At 43.3% G+C, this 15541-nt stretch overlaps 3 protein-coding genes across 3 annotated transcripts; 1 reads left to right on the top strand and 2 right to left on the bottom strand.

Moving 5' to 3' along the window:
- Positions 1–7736: 7736 nt before the first annotated feature.
- Positions 7737–11970, bottom strand: MAM_02552 (PLC-like phosphodiesterase, TIM beta/alpha-barrel domain protein; the record flags this gene model as incomplete). Its single annotated transcript, XM_040821351.1, has 5 exons — positions 7737–8033; positions 8158–8740; positions 8770–9038; positions 9921–11813; positions 11875–11970. The coding sequence occupies 5 exons, from the start codon at positions 11968–11970 to the stop codon at positions 7737–7739; spliced, it is 3138 nt and encodes a 1045-aa protein (XP_040680765.1).
- A 771-nt stretch (positions 11971–12741) lies between these two features.
- MAM_02551 (50S ribosomal protein L14) lies at positions 12742–13274 on the top strand (the record flags this gene model as incomplete). Its single annotated transcript, XM_040821350.1, has 3 exons — positions 12742–12756; positions 12810–12894; positions 12979–13274. 3 exons carry the CDS (start codon positions 12742–12744, stop codon positions 13272–13274), a joined length of 396 nt encoding a protein of 131 aa, XP_040680764.1.
- Positions 13275–14208: 934 nt separating this feature from the next.
- MAM_02550 (DNA-directed RNA polymerase, M/15kDa subunit) lies at positions 14209–14787 on the bottom strand (the record flags this gene model as incomplete). The annotated part of the gene is made up of 1 exon (XM_040821349.1): positions 14209–14787. The coding sequence occupies one exon, from the start codon at positions 14785–14787 to the stop codon at positions 14209–14211; it is 579 nt and encodes a 192-aa protein (XP_040680763.1).
- Positions 14788–15541: the final 754 nt, after the last annotated feature.

Here is a 15541-nt window from a genome sequence, read left to right as displayed (position 1 = left end):
GCCAGTTTTGGCGGTTTTGCGGAGCATATCCATGTAAGTACGCGTTACGGCATGTACCCAGTACGCCACGCCATGCCCGGTACTGGTTATTTCCAGACTCCAGATTTCGACGGGTCCCCGTCACCACGTTCATCGTGCAAGCCGGGAAGCGATCAAATCCTCTGCGGCCTGGGAGCCGAGCATGGACCGGCCTGGCTGTGAAGAACAGATACTGAATAATGGTGCTTGTAAAGAGCCTGGTCAAACAAAACGAGAAAAGAAAAAAAGGAAGCATCAGGGAGAAAAAGATACATGCTACAATGTACTGGGTACTAAAGTACAGAGTATGTACGGACTACGTGGTCGAGCAGTTAGTGCCAAGTCTCCACCGCCGCCCCTCTTCTCTTGTGCCTCCACAAGCGCGACTGCATTACTATCTGGGTAACGTTAATAAGTCTGGTGCACCTGCAAGGGGAGCGAGGGTTGGACAGTGGGAATCGTAAACGTTCTTCTTCTTGATGCACCAATATTGTTTGCAGATCATTGACTTGGCCGCGCCGTCCTAGGTCGCAACCACGCCCCCTTCCCCCCTACCCCGGGCCCAAGGCACGTCATGCGTCATGCATCGACCGCACTGGACTGTACGGAGTACGGACATCCGTTCATACGTCCGTGTGCGGTCGGCAGTGCCGCGGTTTCAGCCGACACTTCAACGGGAGACGGTGTGCGTAAATCGGCAGAGCCTCCGAGATCCCTTCAAGCACAGTCGTGCGGCTCGTGCCCGTTCCCCGAGATGCTGCATCTCGGGTCGACAGTCGAAGTGGCGTCACGGTCGGCAGCAAATTGCGGCCCCAGCAAGCGGCTCTTTTTTTTTCACGAATTTAAACCTTGTTCGCCGCGCGTTGCAGATGTAGGTTGACGGTTGTGTGGCACGGCCATTACTGGAATGTCTGCCCGTAGCTTCGGACCGCCACCGCCACAAGTGGCTTGACCTTCTGCGAGAGACTTTGACCAAGGTGCCAAGCTGAGAGTGTAGATGACCCGACCATTGCTCGCCTACCTGAGCTGACCTGACCACTATAGTTGACCTGACCTGACTATTGCTATAGGGGGACAAGGGGGCATAATAGATTTTAATTAGTTAGATTTTCTTTAAGGAATCTATTCTTAGTAGAGTAAAAAATAGAGCAAAATAAGTTCTAATTAGGCAGAAAATTATTATAGAATGTAATTAAATTATATAGAATATTTATAAGAAGTAAGTCTAGAAATTTTAATATATTAGCTATAGCTCTCTTCTAAACTTTTTTTTTCCTCTATACCTTGCTTATTATAAGTTAGAATTTAATTAAAATTAATTATTATTTAATTTAGGTTTAATACTAATACTCTATAAAATATATACTTTTCTTTAACTTATTTATTAAAGAAATATCTTATTATAGTATATAGAGCAGAGGTATTATAGTTAAGTGCTAGTGCTCTCTCTTCTGCTAATAACTAGGCAGCTGTTTATATATTAATTAATAATTAATTTATATTAAATTTTAACTTTATACTAATTAACTTATATATAGAGTTCTACTAAAACTTAAAGAAACTAGTACTTAGCAAAAATATAAATCTCTATATACTTATAAAGTTATCTTAAAATTACTAAATATTAGTTAAGCTTAAAGTGCTTTATAAAGAGAATAGTAGAGTAAGTAATTTATAATTAAATTATAATTTATTCTAGCTAAATTCTAATAGAATTTTATAATAGTTTAATATTAATGCTATATAGATTGCTGCTTGCCTTATATAAGGCGTAAAGTATAACTATTATAATATATAGTTAGGCTCTTGCTTGCTACTAAAATAGCAGGAAGGCTGCTAAGTTTAGAATTAGTACTACTACCTAGAGGCAGGCAAAAAGGCTATAGTATATTATAAGTAGTATTTAAAACTAATTTAGAATTAATTATTGCTAAATTCTAACTGTCTCTAAATGCAAAATCTTTCTAAAGTAAAATTAACCTAAAAAATATTATTAATAAGACTTATCTATATACTTCTCCTTCTAGTAATATAGATAGAAGGCTTAGTAGTAGTACTTATAATAATATCTTATAACTTAGCAAATTTTTTTTTTAAAAAAAAAATTAGCATTATAAAATAGATAAATACCCTAGAAATATTACTAGTTTTTTTTAGTTAATAAAATAAAATTTTTGTTTAAAGTGTAAATATTTAATTAAACTCTTATAATTATAATTAAATTTAGAAATAAATTTATTGTTTAATACATTAAACTCTTGTAACTATATATAAATTTAGTAAAGTAAATTTACTATTTATTATATAAGTATTTAATAAAACTATAATAGTTATATAAATATTTATTTTAATATATTTTTAAAGTTATAGACTATAAATTTAAGAAGAGTAAAACTTACCTTATAATAAAAAAAAATTATACTAATAATAGAAAATACATAAAATATAAGTATAATTATAAAGAAATAGTAGAAAATTATAGTAAAATAGTAGAAAATTAAGGGAAAAAAATAGAATTTATATCTAAATTATTTACTATATTATTTATATCTATATTTAAGATATTTTATTAAGGCAACTAGAGTTATAATTATAAAAATACTAGTTGTCTTTATAGTAAATTCTAGTTGTTTTCTTATGCAATTTAAGCTTATATCTTTAAAGTTTCTAACTCTAATTAAGTTTTTTGTTCTTTATCTTTTTGTGAAGTTTCTCTTTCTATAGCTCTAGCCTTAGCTTAAATTTATGCTATATTTACTTATCTTTTCTATAATTTAAGAAGATTTTAGCTTTATGTTTTAGTAGCTAGAGCTAAATAGTATAAATTTTAATACAAGTTATTAGTACTAAATATAATTAGTAAGTTAATAATAAATCTAGTATAAATAAATTCTTCTACCTTCTCTATTAAGATTGCCTTTATTATTAAGGCATACTACTAGATAAAACGCTATAATTAAATATACTTTCTATATTATTAAGAAAACTAAAGTTATCTTTAGAATAATCTTAAAAGATAGCTTTAGAAAGTACTAAACTAGCTAATCTTTTCTAGCTAGAACTTTAAGTAGAGTTAAAACTAGAATTATTCTTTAAGTTATTAGACTTTAAATAATTTTGCTGTGCTATTATTTTTATTCTAAAATAAAGTTAGTAGATATATAATTATTAAACTAAGAAAATACTATACTATACTTTTTGTAGCCTCCTAGTTTATAAATCTACTTTATAACTTAATATCTTAATATAATAATAGAATTTATAAGTAACACTTAGCAGCATCTTATTATAATAAATCCTAATTATATATTTAACAAGCTATAATTATATAATATAAAGAGATATATCTACTAGCCTATCTATATAATGCCTTATATTAGCTAGTAGAGAATTCTAATCTTAAGATAGTATTAATAATATATTATAGTAGAGTCTAGAATAAATTACTAGACAATATTTATATTAAACCTAAGCAGATAACTCTAGCTATTGCTTTATATCTTATTAGTATTAAAATTAAATTAGAATGCATTTAGAATTAATTCTATAAACCTTTAATTAAATTATATAATTAATTATATTAAGATAAAGAAGTAGCTTTTATTAAAGTTAAAAGCTATTCTTGCTTACTATTAAGCTTATTATTATTATATAAGTAATACTTTTCTATGCCTCTTTTAAAGTGCGTATAATAAAAGCAAATATAATTTTACACTTACTATTCCTAGTCTTATTATAATAAATTAATATCTTTCTTTAAATATAGCTCTAGACCTAACTTTATAAGTATATACTAATATTATAGTAATATATATATATTATAACTTACCTTATATATATTGCTAATCTTAATTAATTATTATGCTAATAAGGCTTAATATACTCTTATTATAGTTAGCTTATTAGTATTAAAGGTATTTCTATTATATTAAAATATTAAACTTTTCCTTAAAGAGCTTAAAAACAGTAGAAAACATATAATAATATATATTAACTAATTTACTATTTATAAATACTTTTATTAATAGAATTACTAATATATAATTATATTAGTAATATAAATTAATATATAAGTAATTAAAGATTATACCTTTTTTTAATATTAAACTAAACTAAGCCTAAATAATTTTATATTTCTAAGAATTTTATAATTACTTATAATTAGCATTTAATAAAAAGTAATTTATACTTATTTATTGCTATTAAGTAACTTAATAGTTATAAAAGTAAATTACTATTTAATATATACTATTATTAATAAAGTATTAAATCTACTAGTTTTTTAGTATATATTTTATATAGATCTAAGAATAAATACTTACTTAATAGCCTTCTCTTTCCTTCTTTAGTTGTTTATAAAAAATAGCAATTCTTAATAAGCCTAAAGAGAAAAGTATTATTTATTCCTTCTAAATAATAGCTTAAAGATAATTAGTATTAGCTAGGCTTTTATATATATTTAATAAGTATTTCCCCTTATATTCTTTAATAAATTTAATAAGCTTCTTTAATTTTAAAAATATATCTATTATATATTAGCTAAGAATTCACTTTAAATTAATTCTAAATTAAGCTTAATAACTTACTAAGACTTATATAAATTTTACTTATTCTTTTAATAACTTTTATAATGCCTTATAGTATAGAAGGTAGCACTTTAAATAGAAGTAGCAGTAAGTATTTATGCTCTTTATATAAAGATATTATAATTTAAGGCATAGTTTTAGTTAATATAGAAATAATAAAGTTAAAAATAACTTTATAGTAAAGAGGAACTAATTTTGCTATTTAATTTAAGTAATTATAATTTAGTAATATTTTAGTTTACTTATTAAATACTAAAGTAATAGTAGTTATAACTTACTATATATTGTTTTCCTTTAAAAATTATTTATAAAAAAAGAATACTTTTTACTATATCTTAAAGTATTATTACTATTAATAATACTATAAATTTAATTATAGTAATTAATAAATTCTAGATTTACTATACTATAAAAGTAGTTATTATATTAATTAACTATATATAATTATTAATTAATATAGTATATATAGATTTACTAAAGTTAAGTAATATATCTATAGTATAACTCTTCTGCTATTAGTTAATAATTATTTTAAAATAGTTTATAAGAGGTTTTTTAAGTAAATTAATTTTAAATTATATATACCTAACTATTAAATAATTAATATTAGTATTATAAAGAATATAAAGTAATATATACTTTACTATACTTTATAGCTTATTTCTTAGTAGTAATACTTAAAATCTACTTTTTTATAGAACTTAGTATATTAAGTAGCTTAAATATAATAACTATATAATAATAATTCTATAAATCTAGAGTAAGATATTAGCATGCTTTCCTACTAGTATACTTAAAAGTATATTAAAATACTAGAATACTTCTTAATACTGCTAAAGTTATTGCCTTAGCAGAAAAGCTTCTTTTAATACTATATTAAATACTTTTCTAAGGCTATTTAATATCTTCTTTCTTTAATGCTTCTATTAGAATAATATATTTAATACTATTTATTAAAGTTTATAGCATTTTAGAAATAGAAGCAGTAGAGAAGACTTAATAAATACTTAATATATTAGTTAGAATTTAAATTTAGTTATTTAATAAGAGATTTACTAATAGTAATAAAGGTGCTTCTAGATATTTAACTTATATAAAAAAGGTTAGTATAATAATTAAAATATATTTATTATTTTAACTTACCTTATTAAATAGTATATACTTAGAAGCTAGAATATCTTTTAGTGCTTAAATATTCTATAAAAGCATAGAATTAATATCTCTACTATTAGAGATAAATTTATTATAAATAGTAAGTAGATCTAGGAGTTTGTAATTATTATTAATATTCTTAGTTCTAAGCAAGCTAACTAGAATATTTATTATAATAGTTAATAAAGAAAGAAGAGTATAGTAAGGTTAAAGAACTAGATTAAATTAAATTAAGATTAAATTAAGATTTAATTCTAGTTAAATTTATAATATATTTAGAAGGAAATCTTGCTAGGTATTAATAGGGGAAAAACCTCTACTCTCTATATATATTTCTTAATTACTAATAGTAGTCCCTATAAGTGCAATTTAACTTCTAGCTAATTAGAAAGTAGTAGGCGCCCCATAGCAATAGTCAGGTCAGGTTAACTACAATAGTCAGGTCAGCTGAGGTAGGCGAGCAATGGTCGGGTCATCTGCATTCTCGTGCCAAGCTTGTACTAAAACAGCCTGGCAAAGTTGCCAGTGGTACCTCATGAGCACGCGACAACCTTCACGACTCGGTGGGACTAGAGGCGCCTCGTGTACGTTGCAGTTGGTTGGTGCAAGGGCTGTGCACTGGGCGATGAATCCATAGTCCCTTGGCAATCGAACCTTACGCGGCCCGTCTAGTATGCCGCTGTGGCAGTTGTGTTTTTTGTGTTTTTTGGGTTGTTGTTTTTCGCTAGCATGCATACCTAAGTAAGTAACATATGCCTAAGTACCTGGCGCAGTGACTAGCGCTTCGTACGAGGACCTTGAGTTAGGTAAGTACTTGAGCACTGCAATACTTGGGTAACGTAAGTAAGTACGCCGTAGGCACATACTACTTACGTACTTGCCATTAGCACTCGAGTACAGAGTACTTGGGCAATTGACCGTGCCTTGACCCAACTGGGCCTTTTGCTTTTAACCGTTCGACCCGTCTTTGATGACGCCAAGAAGCGAACCGTCCACCACACACCGTCAACCCTGTGTCGCAGCAGCCATCTTTCCTTCCCTCCGCCTTGGCAACGCAAGCTGCTCTCCGTCTGCCGTCTTGACAGTTCTCTGTGCTCCCGACTGCATCTTCAACTCACAACTGTCCTCGTCTTTGTCGTCCTCGTCCTCGTCCTCGTCCTCTTCCCTGCCCCGCCGATCCATCCCCAACCGTTGTCCACTAGCGCCGCTACTCCGTGCTGCTACTGCGATTGCGGAAAATCAGTTCCAGATGTCCGGGTTCCCCCAGGCGCGGCCCACGCCCCAGTGAGAAACAGCAATAAAAAAAACTTCCAAGGTTACCCGCACACGAGCGCAGCAGCTTTTTAGAAAGGCCTTGCTTGGATGCACGTAGCCCGCCCCGTGCCTCCCGGTTGCAAACACGCGCATGTACGGAGCACGTAGTGCCTACTACCTTCTACCTTAGGTACCTGGGTACCCAAGTACTTACCAGCTGGTCGCTCCCCAAGTCCTGTGCTTGCACCCGGAGACTGCCTACCCTGCACGCATCTCATCTGCAATACCCATGTAAAACGAGAAATATCCCGAGACACGGGCAGCAGCATCGAGCAGTCGGTGGTCTGGCGCCACCCGGAAACAACACCGTTGCCGCGCGCAGTCCGCCCGCATCGCGAACACGTGCTGGAGTCGCAGTCAGCCGGGCGCCATGAGATTGCCCCATGTGGAACGTTATTCCCGAACCCGAACAAAACTCTCCCAGAACAGGCAGAGCGTAGTCACGGACACCCTCACACTCACATCCCAGGGAATACCATACCACAGAAGTCGCGGGACACGTGGGCATTATTATTACCACTACTAACTACTAGTCTATTGATGACCGAAACCTTCCCCTTCCATTTCCTCCCACGCTGAACCCTGATGTCTTGTCTCTCCCAACGCCCAACGTGCCCAACACGCAAGCCATTCACGCGATATAAATCCACAGCACAGCACACAAACTTACTCGAGCTCCTCGTCGACACATCCCGCCCACTGATTGACAGGATTACACCTCGCCACCTTGCCGCCCCCAATCTCGACGACGTACTTGCACCCGTCATACCGCTCACTCATGCCCGCGGCCGGGAAATCCGAAGAAACAATCTGAGCTCCGGACCTGAACGCCCCATCACGCTGGACCGTGCTGCAGTTCCGCACCGTGCTCAGCGGCTCGTCGGCCAACGTCCGCACCAGGTAATTCGCCCTGACTTGCTCCTGGATCTTTTGGATGGTCTCCTCGGTCACGGCGTCGTTGAGCTTCAACACCAACCCGTCAGAGGAATGTCTGCAAGGGGGAGTGAGAGGGTGAGAGGGTGAGAGGGTGAGGGGAAGAGGGGAAGAGGGGGAGTAGAGGAACCCGAGCACACAAGTACTCGCTCACCTTTTGAAAGGCGCAGTCGGCCCTCCCTGGAACCGAATTGGTAAACAACACTCTGCCCTGCAAGCTCGGCCTTCCCTCGGTGTACTTGTTGCTGACAGGATGGTCCGGGCCGTTGTCCATGAGGAAGAGGACCCTCCCCCTCGCCGAGTCCAGATCCGGCCAGCCGTGCTTCAGGACAGACTCCTCCAGTGTCAAGCCGGGACGGCGAATGTCATCCGGCGTGATGAGCTGCTTGCTCCCGAAGACGGAGCGAATCTCGGCATCCAGCTCGTCCAGCCGCGTGCCATTTTCCCAGGGGATGACCTGAGCGCCCTGCAGCGATTCGGCCAGCGGCTCCGCCGCCTTGAACTCGATAATGACGGGGATCGGCACGGTCCGCGGACGGGCGTCGACGAAGGCCTTGATGGTCCCGAGGCAGGCCGTGAGCGTCGTGCAGACGCTGTGGATGTCGAGGTCGGGGATGTGTATGACCTTGGTCGATCGGGTCAGGAACTCGGGCCCCGTGTTGTAGGGCACCTCGTTGACCATCCGAATAAGCGGCCTGGCGTAGTTGCCCCCGTCGATGTCGGCCACAATGTCCAGTCTGTGCCGCGGGGGGGGGAGGATGCTCACTCCAGGTTCCGCACGTGCTGTTCGCCGAGCTGCACTTCCAGCGCGGCATGGCCGTAAAACAGGTCCTGGGCCTCGCTGGTCCACTCTGCCATGTAGGTCTTCTCCTCGTCCGGCGCCTCGACGTGGTAGCTGTTGTGCGTGCCGACGACCTGGATCTGGTTCAGCCGGATGGCGTCTCCCCAGGCCAGCCCGTTGCGAGTGTACTCCCTGCCCAGTGCTGCGCCGAGTGCCGCAGACGCGCTGGCAGGGACTAGAATGCGGCCGAGTCTCTGTGACGGTGTCGTCAGCCAACGCGGAGGACTTGCGAGGGGATGGTGAAGAAGCACACCATTTTGTTCGGGTTCCGGAGCCGTGAAGAAGCTCGAGCATGGGGGAAGAGAGGGAGGGTTCTTCGCACAACGGTAGGCCCCCGAGTGTGGTGGGAGAAGAACGAAGACCGGATTGCGGGCGGGAATCTTCTCATATGTATTGACAAGGCGCCTCGGATGCTGGAAAATGTGACGCCGAGTGTGTGTCGCCCGCTTGTGTGTACTAGCCCGGCGGTTATCCCGAAAGTCGCCTAGAGCTCGGCCCGGACCGCGCCCTTGTAGTTGTAGGTTTGGGGCCTGGCAGCCTACAAGGCGAGGCGGCGGCGGGGGACTTGCAAGTGAGGCCGGAGTGATATCGCCGAGGCTTTACCTGCATCAGTGCTTGGATGGGTGAGCACGTACAGTGAGCGGGCGAGTGTACTAGTTGAACCTCGGGTTCGTTCCAGTCCAGACGTCGTCCGTCGTCCGTCGTCCGTCGTCTCTCGTCTCGATCTCATCGCCTACGGCCGGCCAAAAGTCCGATTTGGCCAGAGTTGTACTAGACAAAGTATATCATGCCGAAAACTGTATAGTTCGCCTTTCCTCCAACTCAACGTGAGCACCATGTGCAGCGAAGCCGACGCCGTCAACAAGCTTAAAAAATTAGTTGGCTTGCCTCACTACGTCCCGAATGGTTCAAGCTGGCTGGTGCAGATATCACACTGGCGGCACGCATGCGGACATCACAGCTCCAAGGGCAACAGTCATCAAGGCCACGGGCACAAATGTCTCTCATTTGCGACACAGTACTTCCTACCCCAGCTTACACTTCCTGCGTCTCCCGCTTCGCCGAAGTCCCGGCACATCTTCCATGATTTTAACAATAACCGAGTCTTGAACCTCGTCCTCGGGCTTCTTCTTCTTCTTCTTCTTCTTCTTCTTCTTCATCGGCGCACGCAGTAGTCTGCGGCCCCTCTCTGGCTCACTTGGCTCTTCCGACTCCTCCCGCTCCGGCAAACACTTTCTGCCTCGAGCTTTGCGCTCGTCGTTTGTGTTCAAGAATCTGTGCACAATCCTGTGATCCAAGATTCGCTCCTCTCTATCCAAGGGCCCCGCCTTTTCAGTCTTGGGCCACATGTATCCGTACAACTTGGAGTGTCGTTCGCAGCGAGGGCAAGCCGACCGCGTATAGTAAGCATTTTGCTGTACAAAGTATTCGTTGCAGATTGTGCATTGAATCCACGCCATTTCCGGTTCAGAGAGAAGCAACGGCGTGAGGACGTAATCGCCCGGCGTGCGCACCCTGGCTGGAGGTGAAGCCTGATTGCTAAAACTGCGTCTTCTGAGGCTTGGTCGAGGCTGCATGTCTTGCTCGACTTTTGTCGCCATTTGGCATAATTCAACTGCTTCTATGCTCACCGAGATAGGAGCCGAAATTTCCTTTTCAGAGCTGCTTGGTGCGTTTAGAATGGCCGATATTGACATGGTGCTGACTTCTGATTTCAATGCCGCCGATGACTCGTTCGTGTCGCTCCCCTTGGTCGATTGCGGTGACTGCTGACTCTGTATGCTTTCAGGAGAGAAGGGGGCCATGGCTGTCACGGTGTCGCCTCCTGCTTTGTGGCTGCTGCCCTTGGATCGAGTTGCTAGTGCCCCCATTGGCGTCTCGGGTACGGGCTCAGGAGTGTCCTTCTCCGGCGACGTGACATCTGTCTCAATAGCCTCCTCATTACTTGACAGTGCACTCTCACTCACAGAACTCCCTCTTGAAGCTGCAAGGTAGGCCACCTTTTCAATCGTGCGCTTGAGCTTTTTTGCCGGTGTGACGGGCGGCGTTGCCATGGCATCAGCTTTTCGCTTTCCGTCACCTGGCTCCTGGGGAGCCGGCGATACGGCCGTCGACGAATCATGGGCATTGCTGAGCCGCGAACTCTTTGCCTTGGTCCTTGGAACTCGCGGCCGAATTCCAGGTGTAACGGAGGGAGTTCGAGACCCGCCAACGCTGTCCTCCCTTCGACGTCGCCGCAGGGCATACGTCTCGCGTCTGTCATCCTCCACGCGTGTCTGGACAATCGCGGCGCCTTCCTCAGGCTCCCAACCGTTCCTGAGTCTTTTCTCGCATGTGCCGCACAGACACTCGCAATTGTCCTCGCCAAAGTAGCTTTCCCCATACGTCACAGTAATCTCTTCGCCCGATTCAATAGGGCGTACGGCAACGATTTCGATGCCAGCGTTGCTTGTCGTCATGAGTTTGGCATTCGCGTCGCAGTCGTGATTTGCAAATCGTGCGGGGCCCATGAACAGGCTTGTGCTCTTACTCCTCGAGCTGACGACCATGCTGAAATCCTTTTTGCGTGCCGCAATCTCATTCTCTTCGTCAGGTGTGATGACAACCTGAATGCCCGACAGATACTTGATTGATTCATTTCGTTTAATGTATCGCCTTGCCGTGATGCTCGCCTCGTGCGAGACAATTGTATATCGGTTCGTGGAGCTAACCTCCCAAGGGCAATCAGGCAGGTAAATCTGCAAGTAGCGCCGCAGGTGTCGCTTAAAGTCGTCCTTCTCCCTGTCTGTCTTCAAGGAGTTCATGAACCTCCTCAGCCCATGTGTCGCAAGTAGCTTCTCCTCCGCCGCCGCCAAGTCTTTCCACAGGACCACCTCTTCCTGGATAATCTTGGCAATGACGGCCTCCGACACACCCCGCGAGGGGTGGTATGACGGGCGATTCTTAGGGACCGTCGTCCAGTAGTAGACCTATAACGACACAGTTAGTCTTCCAGTCCCGAGGGTCCCGCCCGCCAGAGAATTCACCGACATGATCGACCAGTGCATCTGTCAAGATATCATCGTAGGCCGACAATTGTGCCAAAGTGAGGCGGTGCCTCGCCGGTGCAGCCTTTGGAGCAGGCATTGTTCCCAGTGACGCTATGACACAGTCGTGCCTCCTCTCCCGAAGCGTGGCACGATCCCAAGTCCACCGCCTGGAAACCTTTCCAACGGAACTTTGTCCTCGGCTGATCTGATCTCGACGGGCCCAAGTTGCAAGGGGGGGAAAAGACAAAAACAAAACTGCCCTTCAGCTCAATGTCACTTCCAGCTGGACAGCCGCAGCCGACCGGAACAAATGACCAAGTTTCAGCTCACAGCTCGCTCCTTCCTCGCAGCTTCTCATACTCAACCCGTCTCAAAACAAGCAATTCGATTCGCAGCCAAAGCCAGGTAGTAGACCATGTAACAGGCGGGAGGAAGTCCGGAAAAGGAGAGTGATTAATGAGAGACTGTGTGTTCGGAAAATGAGAGCCGCCTGCTTCAGAGACGTGCGACCGCGCACCCGGCAGATTCAAGCATGATCCAGACTCGTAAGGAGTGAAGTTGTGCTTGGTCCTCCCACGGCGACATTAAGCCATTCCAAATTGCGGCTTCCCTTTACGCCCTCTGATGAGCGCCCTGCGGTGCGTAGGCCCACCCAGCCTCCCCATAACCCCCATAAACTTTGGCCCAGCAACCGCAACATGGAGGGTGCAAGGGGGTTGCTTGCCTTGCCGTTCTTGGGAAAATGTGGCGTCGGGTGCACGTGACCCTGATTTTCCGAGACGTCTCCGACCCCAGAAAAGCTTCAGGGACGGTAACATGGCATGGCGGACGGGATGCAGCATTGGGGTTTGCGCGGACACGGCCCAAGATGATTCAACTAAAGGTATGTCGGGCGCCAATTCCCTACTCTACACATTTGTTCTAAGTGGCGAATAGACGATGCTCAACTGTATCGACAACTCGGGCGCCGCCCTCGTCGAATGCGCCCTGGTGGTCGGTCAGAAGCGGCATGCCCGCATAGGTGTGTCGCCGCTGTGCTCTACGAGCCCTGCTTCAGGGGAGTGTAGAAAGAATTCCAAAATTCCACTTCTAACAACCGACACAGGCGACCGCATCGTCGTCGTCGTTCAGGAACAAAGAGGCGCCTCGTCGTCTGGGATGGCGGGCATCTCGGCCGCCGCCAAGGTCAAGCGCGGCGACATTCGACACGCGGTTGTAGTGCGAACCAAATATCCTACCCAGAGGCGTGACGGATCCGTGGTCCGCTTCGATGACAATGCGTGCGTTTTGCTCAACAAGTCCGGGGATCCCGTGGGATCACGCATCAATGGCGTCGTTGGCGCAGAGTTGAAGAGGAAGAAGTGGAGCAAGATCTTGTCTATGGCGCCTATGCAGGCGTAGCGAGTAAAGATGAAGGAATGTACTGAAGGGCCACAGATAGAGGATACTAGAGGGGGTTTAACTCCTTGCTACGATGGGTTATATGGTACGATTACATTTGGCATTTGCGAGGCGTTCGACTCTAGCAAGAAGCTCATTTTCAAGTCTCATGTCATATGCATGGATAGTCATGGACGAGCCACATATTTTTCACTCCGTCACATCACGAACATAACTTGAACTGTGTAGTCATGTTTTTCCATTGTAGAACCGTGGTACATCTGCTACTGATCACTTCCAATGCCCATGCGCAGCTTTGAACAGGCAAAACACTAACAAGAACTCCAAGAAATTGTGCGCCGTCTCTTCTCCCTTTTTCCGAAACGCCCACGATGAACATCTAACGCAAATCAAATCCGTCCCTTGTTTCCGGCTATGCGATAAAAATAATTCGGCTTGGACATTGGGGGTATCATGAATCGTATTGACTATCAGTCGAAGATATGACCGCATTCGCAGCAGACATAGAATAATTTCTTCCCATCCAGCGGAGTCAGCAAGCTGCAGGTAAAGTCCCATAAGAGTAAAACTCAATGGTGGGCAAGCTTACCATGCCGGTTTCGGCACTTCGCTCCTGAGACTGGAAAAAGACAGCTTCCTCGTGGTTGCACCTGGGGCACGTCTTGTTCGAGCGAGGGAGCTGTGGCCAAGAAAGAAATGCAAAACTTGTGTCAGCCTGCCAGTTCAAAGCAAGGTAAACGAGTTCAGACAGAGCAAATAGGGAAACACGCAATTCGACGCAACCGCTAGCTATGCTTGCATCACAATCAAAACTCGTGGGCCTTGTAACCAGTCCCGGTCCTGGATGTATTGGCATGAATATGAGCCATGTAGTTGATAATGGTGAGGTGTTGCCAGTGTCGTAACGCTTCGTAATCTGACCCTTGATTCCAAATCAACTCCCAAGGGCCGTGACGACGTCATCTGAGATGTATGTCTCCGGAGCCGGTACGGAATCGGAATCGGTCGTGGTAGGGCTATGTGGTTCCATTTCGATTTCGTCCATGAGTTCTTCATCGTATTCGGCAAAGGGTTCGTCGCAATCGCTCCATGAAAAAAACAGGCTCAGGCTGAGCCTTTCTCTCTCCTCCTTTTCGTCCTGATCCTTCCTTGACGTCCACTGACGTGAAGTCGCATCTCCGACCAAGTCCCCACACATTTCGCAGCAAATAGGGACACCACAGTGCAGGCAGATGACTGGCGGGAGACAACTAACCGTGGGATCAGATCCAACATCCTGGGTCACACCGGCAGTTTCGCCGGCAGAGTTGTTCAGGACGTTGCGGAACACACAGGTAGACTGGGCTTCTTCGGTATATTGGCAAGTTCGGCAGGTAAATTGCAATTTGTGCGCATCTTCATCCTCCTTGGGATACAACATGTTGGAGCATTCTGAGCAGAAGCGGAAGGTAATCTGCTCGAGCTTCTTGGAGCCGGAGTCTTCATATGAAGTAGTCGACTGGGGGGTGGCCATTTCTGCAGGGAGGTGTCTATCTAGGGATAGAAACAAAACGTGTTGCGCGGGTGGGTGGTCGGTCGGCTTGACTTGGATCTTGGCAGCAAGTCTTCGTCACGGCAAGTGCGAAATGCGCCGGTGGGCGGTTGAGATGAGAGATCGCTGGAATGAGCGATTGGCGATGACGGCCCTCCGAAATGAGCGAGTTGAGATGTGTTGTGTTGATGAAGAGGCAACAAGAGGATGTGCGGTTGACGACGGGGACCCAAGGTCTTTTGTGGCAACGGGCGAGGCAGGGCTCGTAAGTGGGCAAGCTGGGCGACGCAGTGGGGTAGTTGCCAGGCAGAAACACGCCACTGCCAGTACTCCTCTAAGTACTTTTAACTTACTAAGCGCCTATTCAAGTATTGGGTGAGTTGTTGTTGCCTGGGGACGGCCCAGGCACATACCTACCGAAGGTATATATAGCATGGGGTACTCAATCCGGGCGCGCGCGAGCAACATGAAGCGTGTCGTATCGCAGCCCGACGCATATAGCAAAAAACGGCGGCTACTTTGGAGATTGAATCCTGTTCAAGCACGCCGTAGCGTGTCGGATATGGCCACTCTTACGTCGCCTTGACCTTTTTTTCATGTTTCCAGCGTGTGGCGTTTTTTTGGCCGTTGGGCGGCATCATATGGGCGTCTGCTGGTCTGTGATGAGGAGGGACGTGCGCTCGCAGGTTCGTTTACCTGGGTACCTACTAGTATTCGCCGTGATGGCAACAACAGA

This window comes from Metarhizium album, assembly GCF_000804445.1.
Source record: "Metarhizium album ARSEF 1941 chromosome Unknown scaffold_4, whole genome shotgun sequence".
NCBI lineage: Eukaryota > Fungi > Ascomycota > Sordariomycetes > Hypocreales > Clavicipitaceae > Metarhizium > Metarhizium album.
This window is presented reverse-complemented; position numbering and strand designations above follow the sequence as displayed.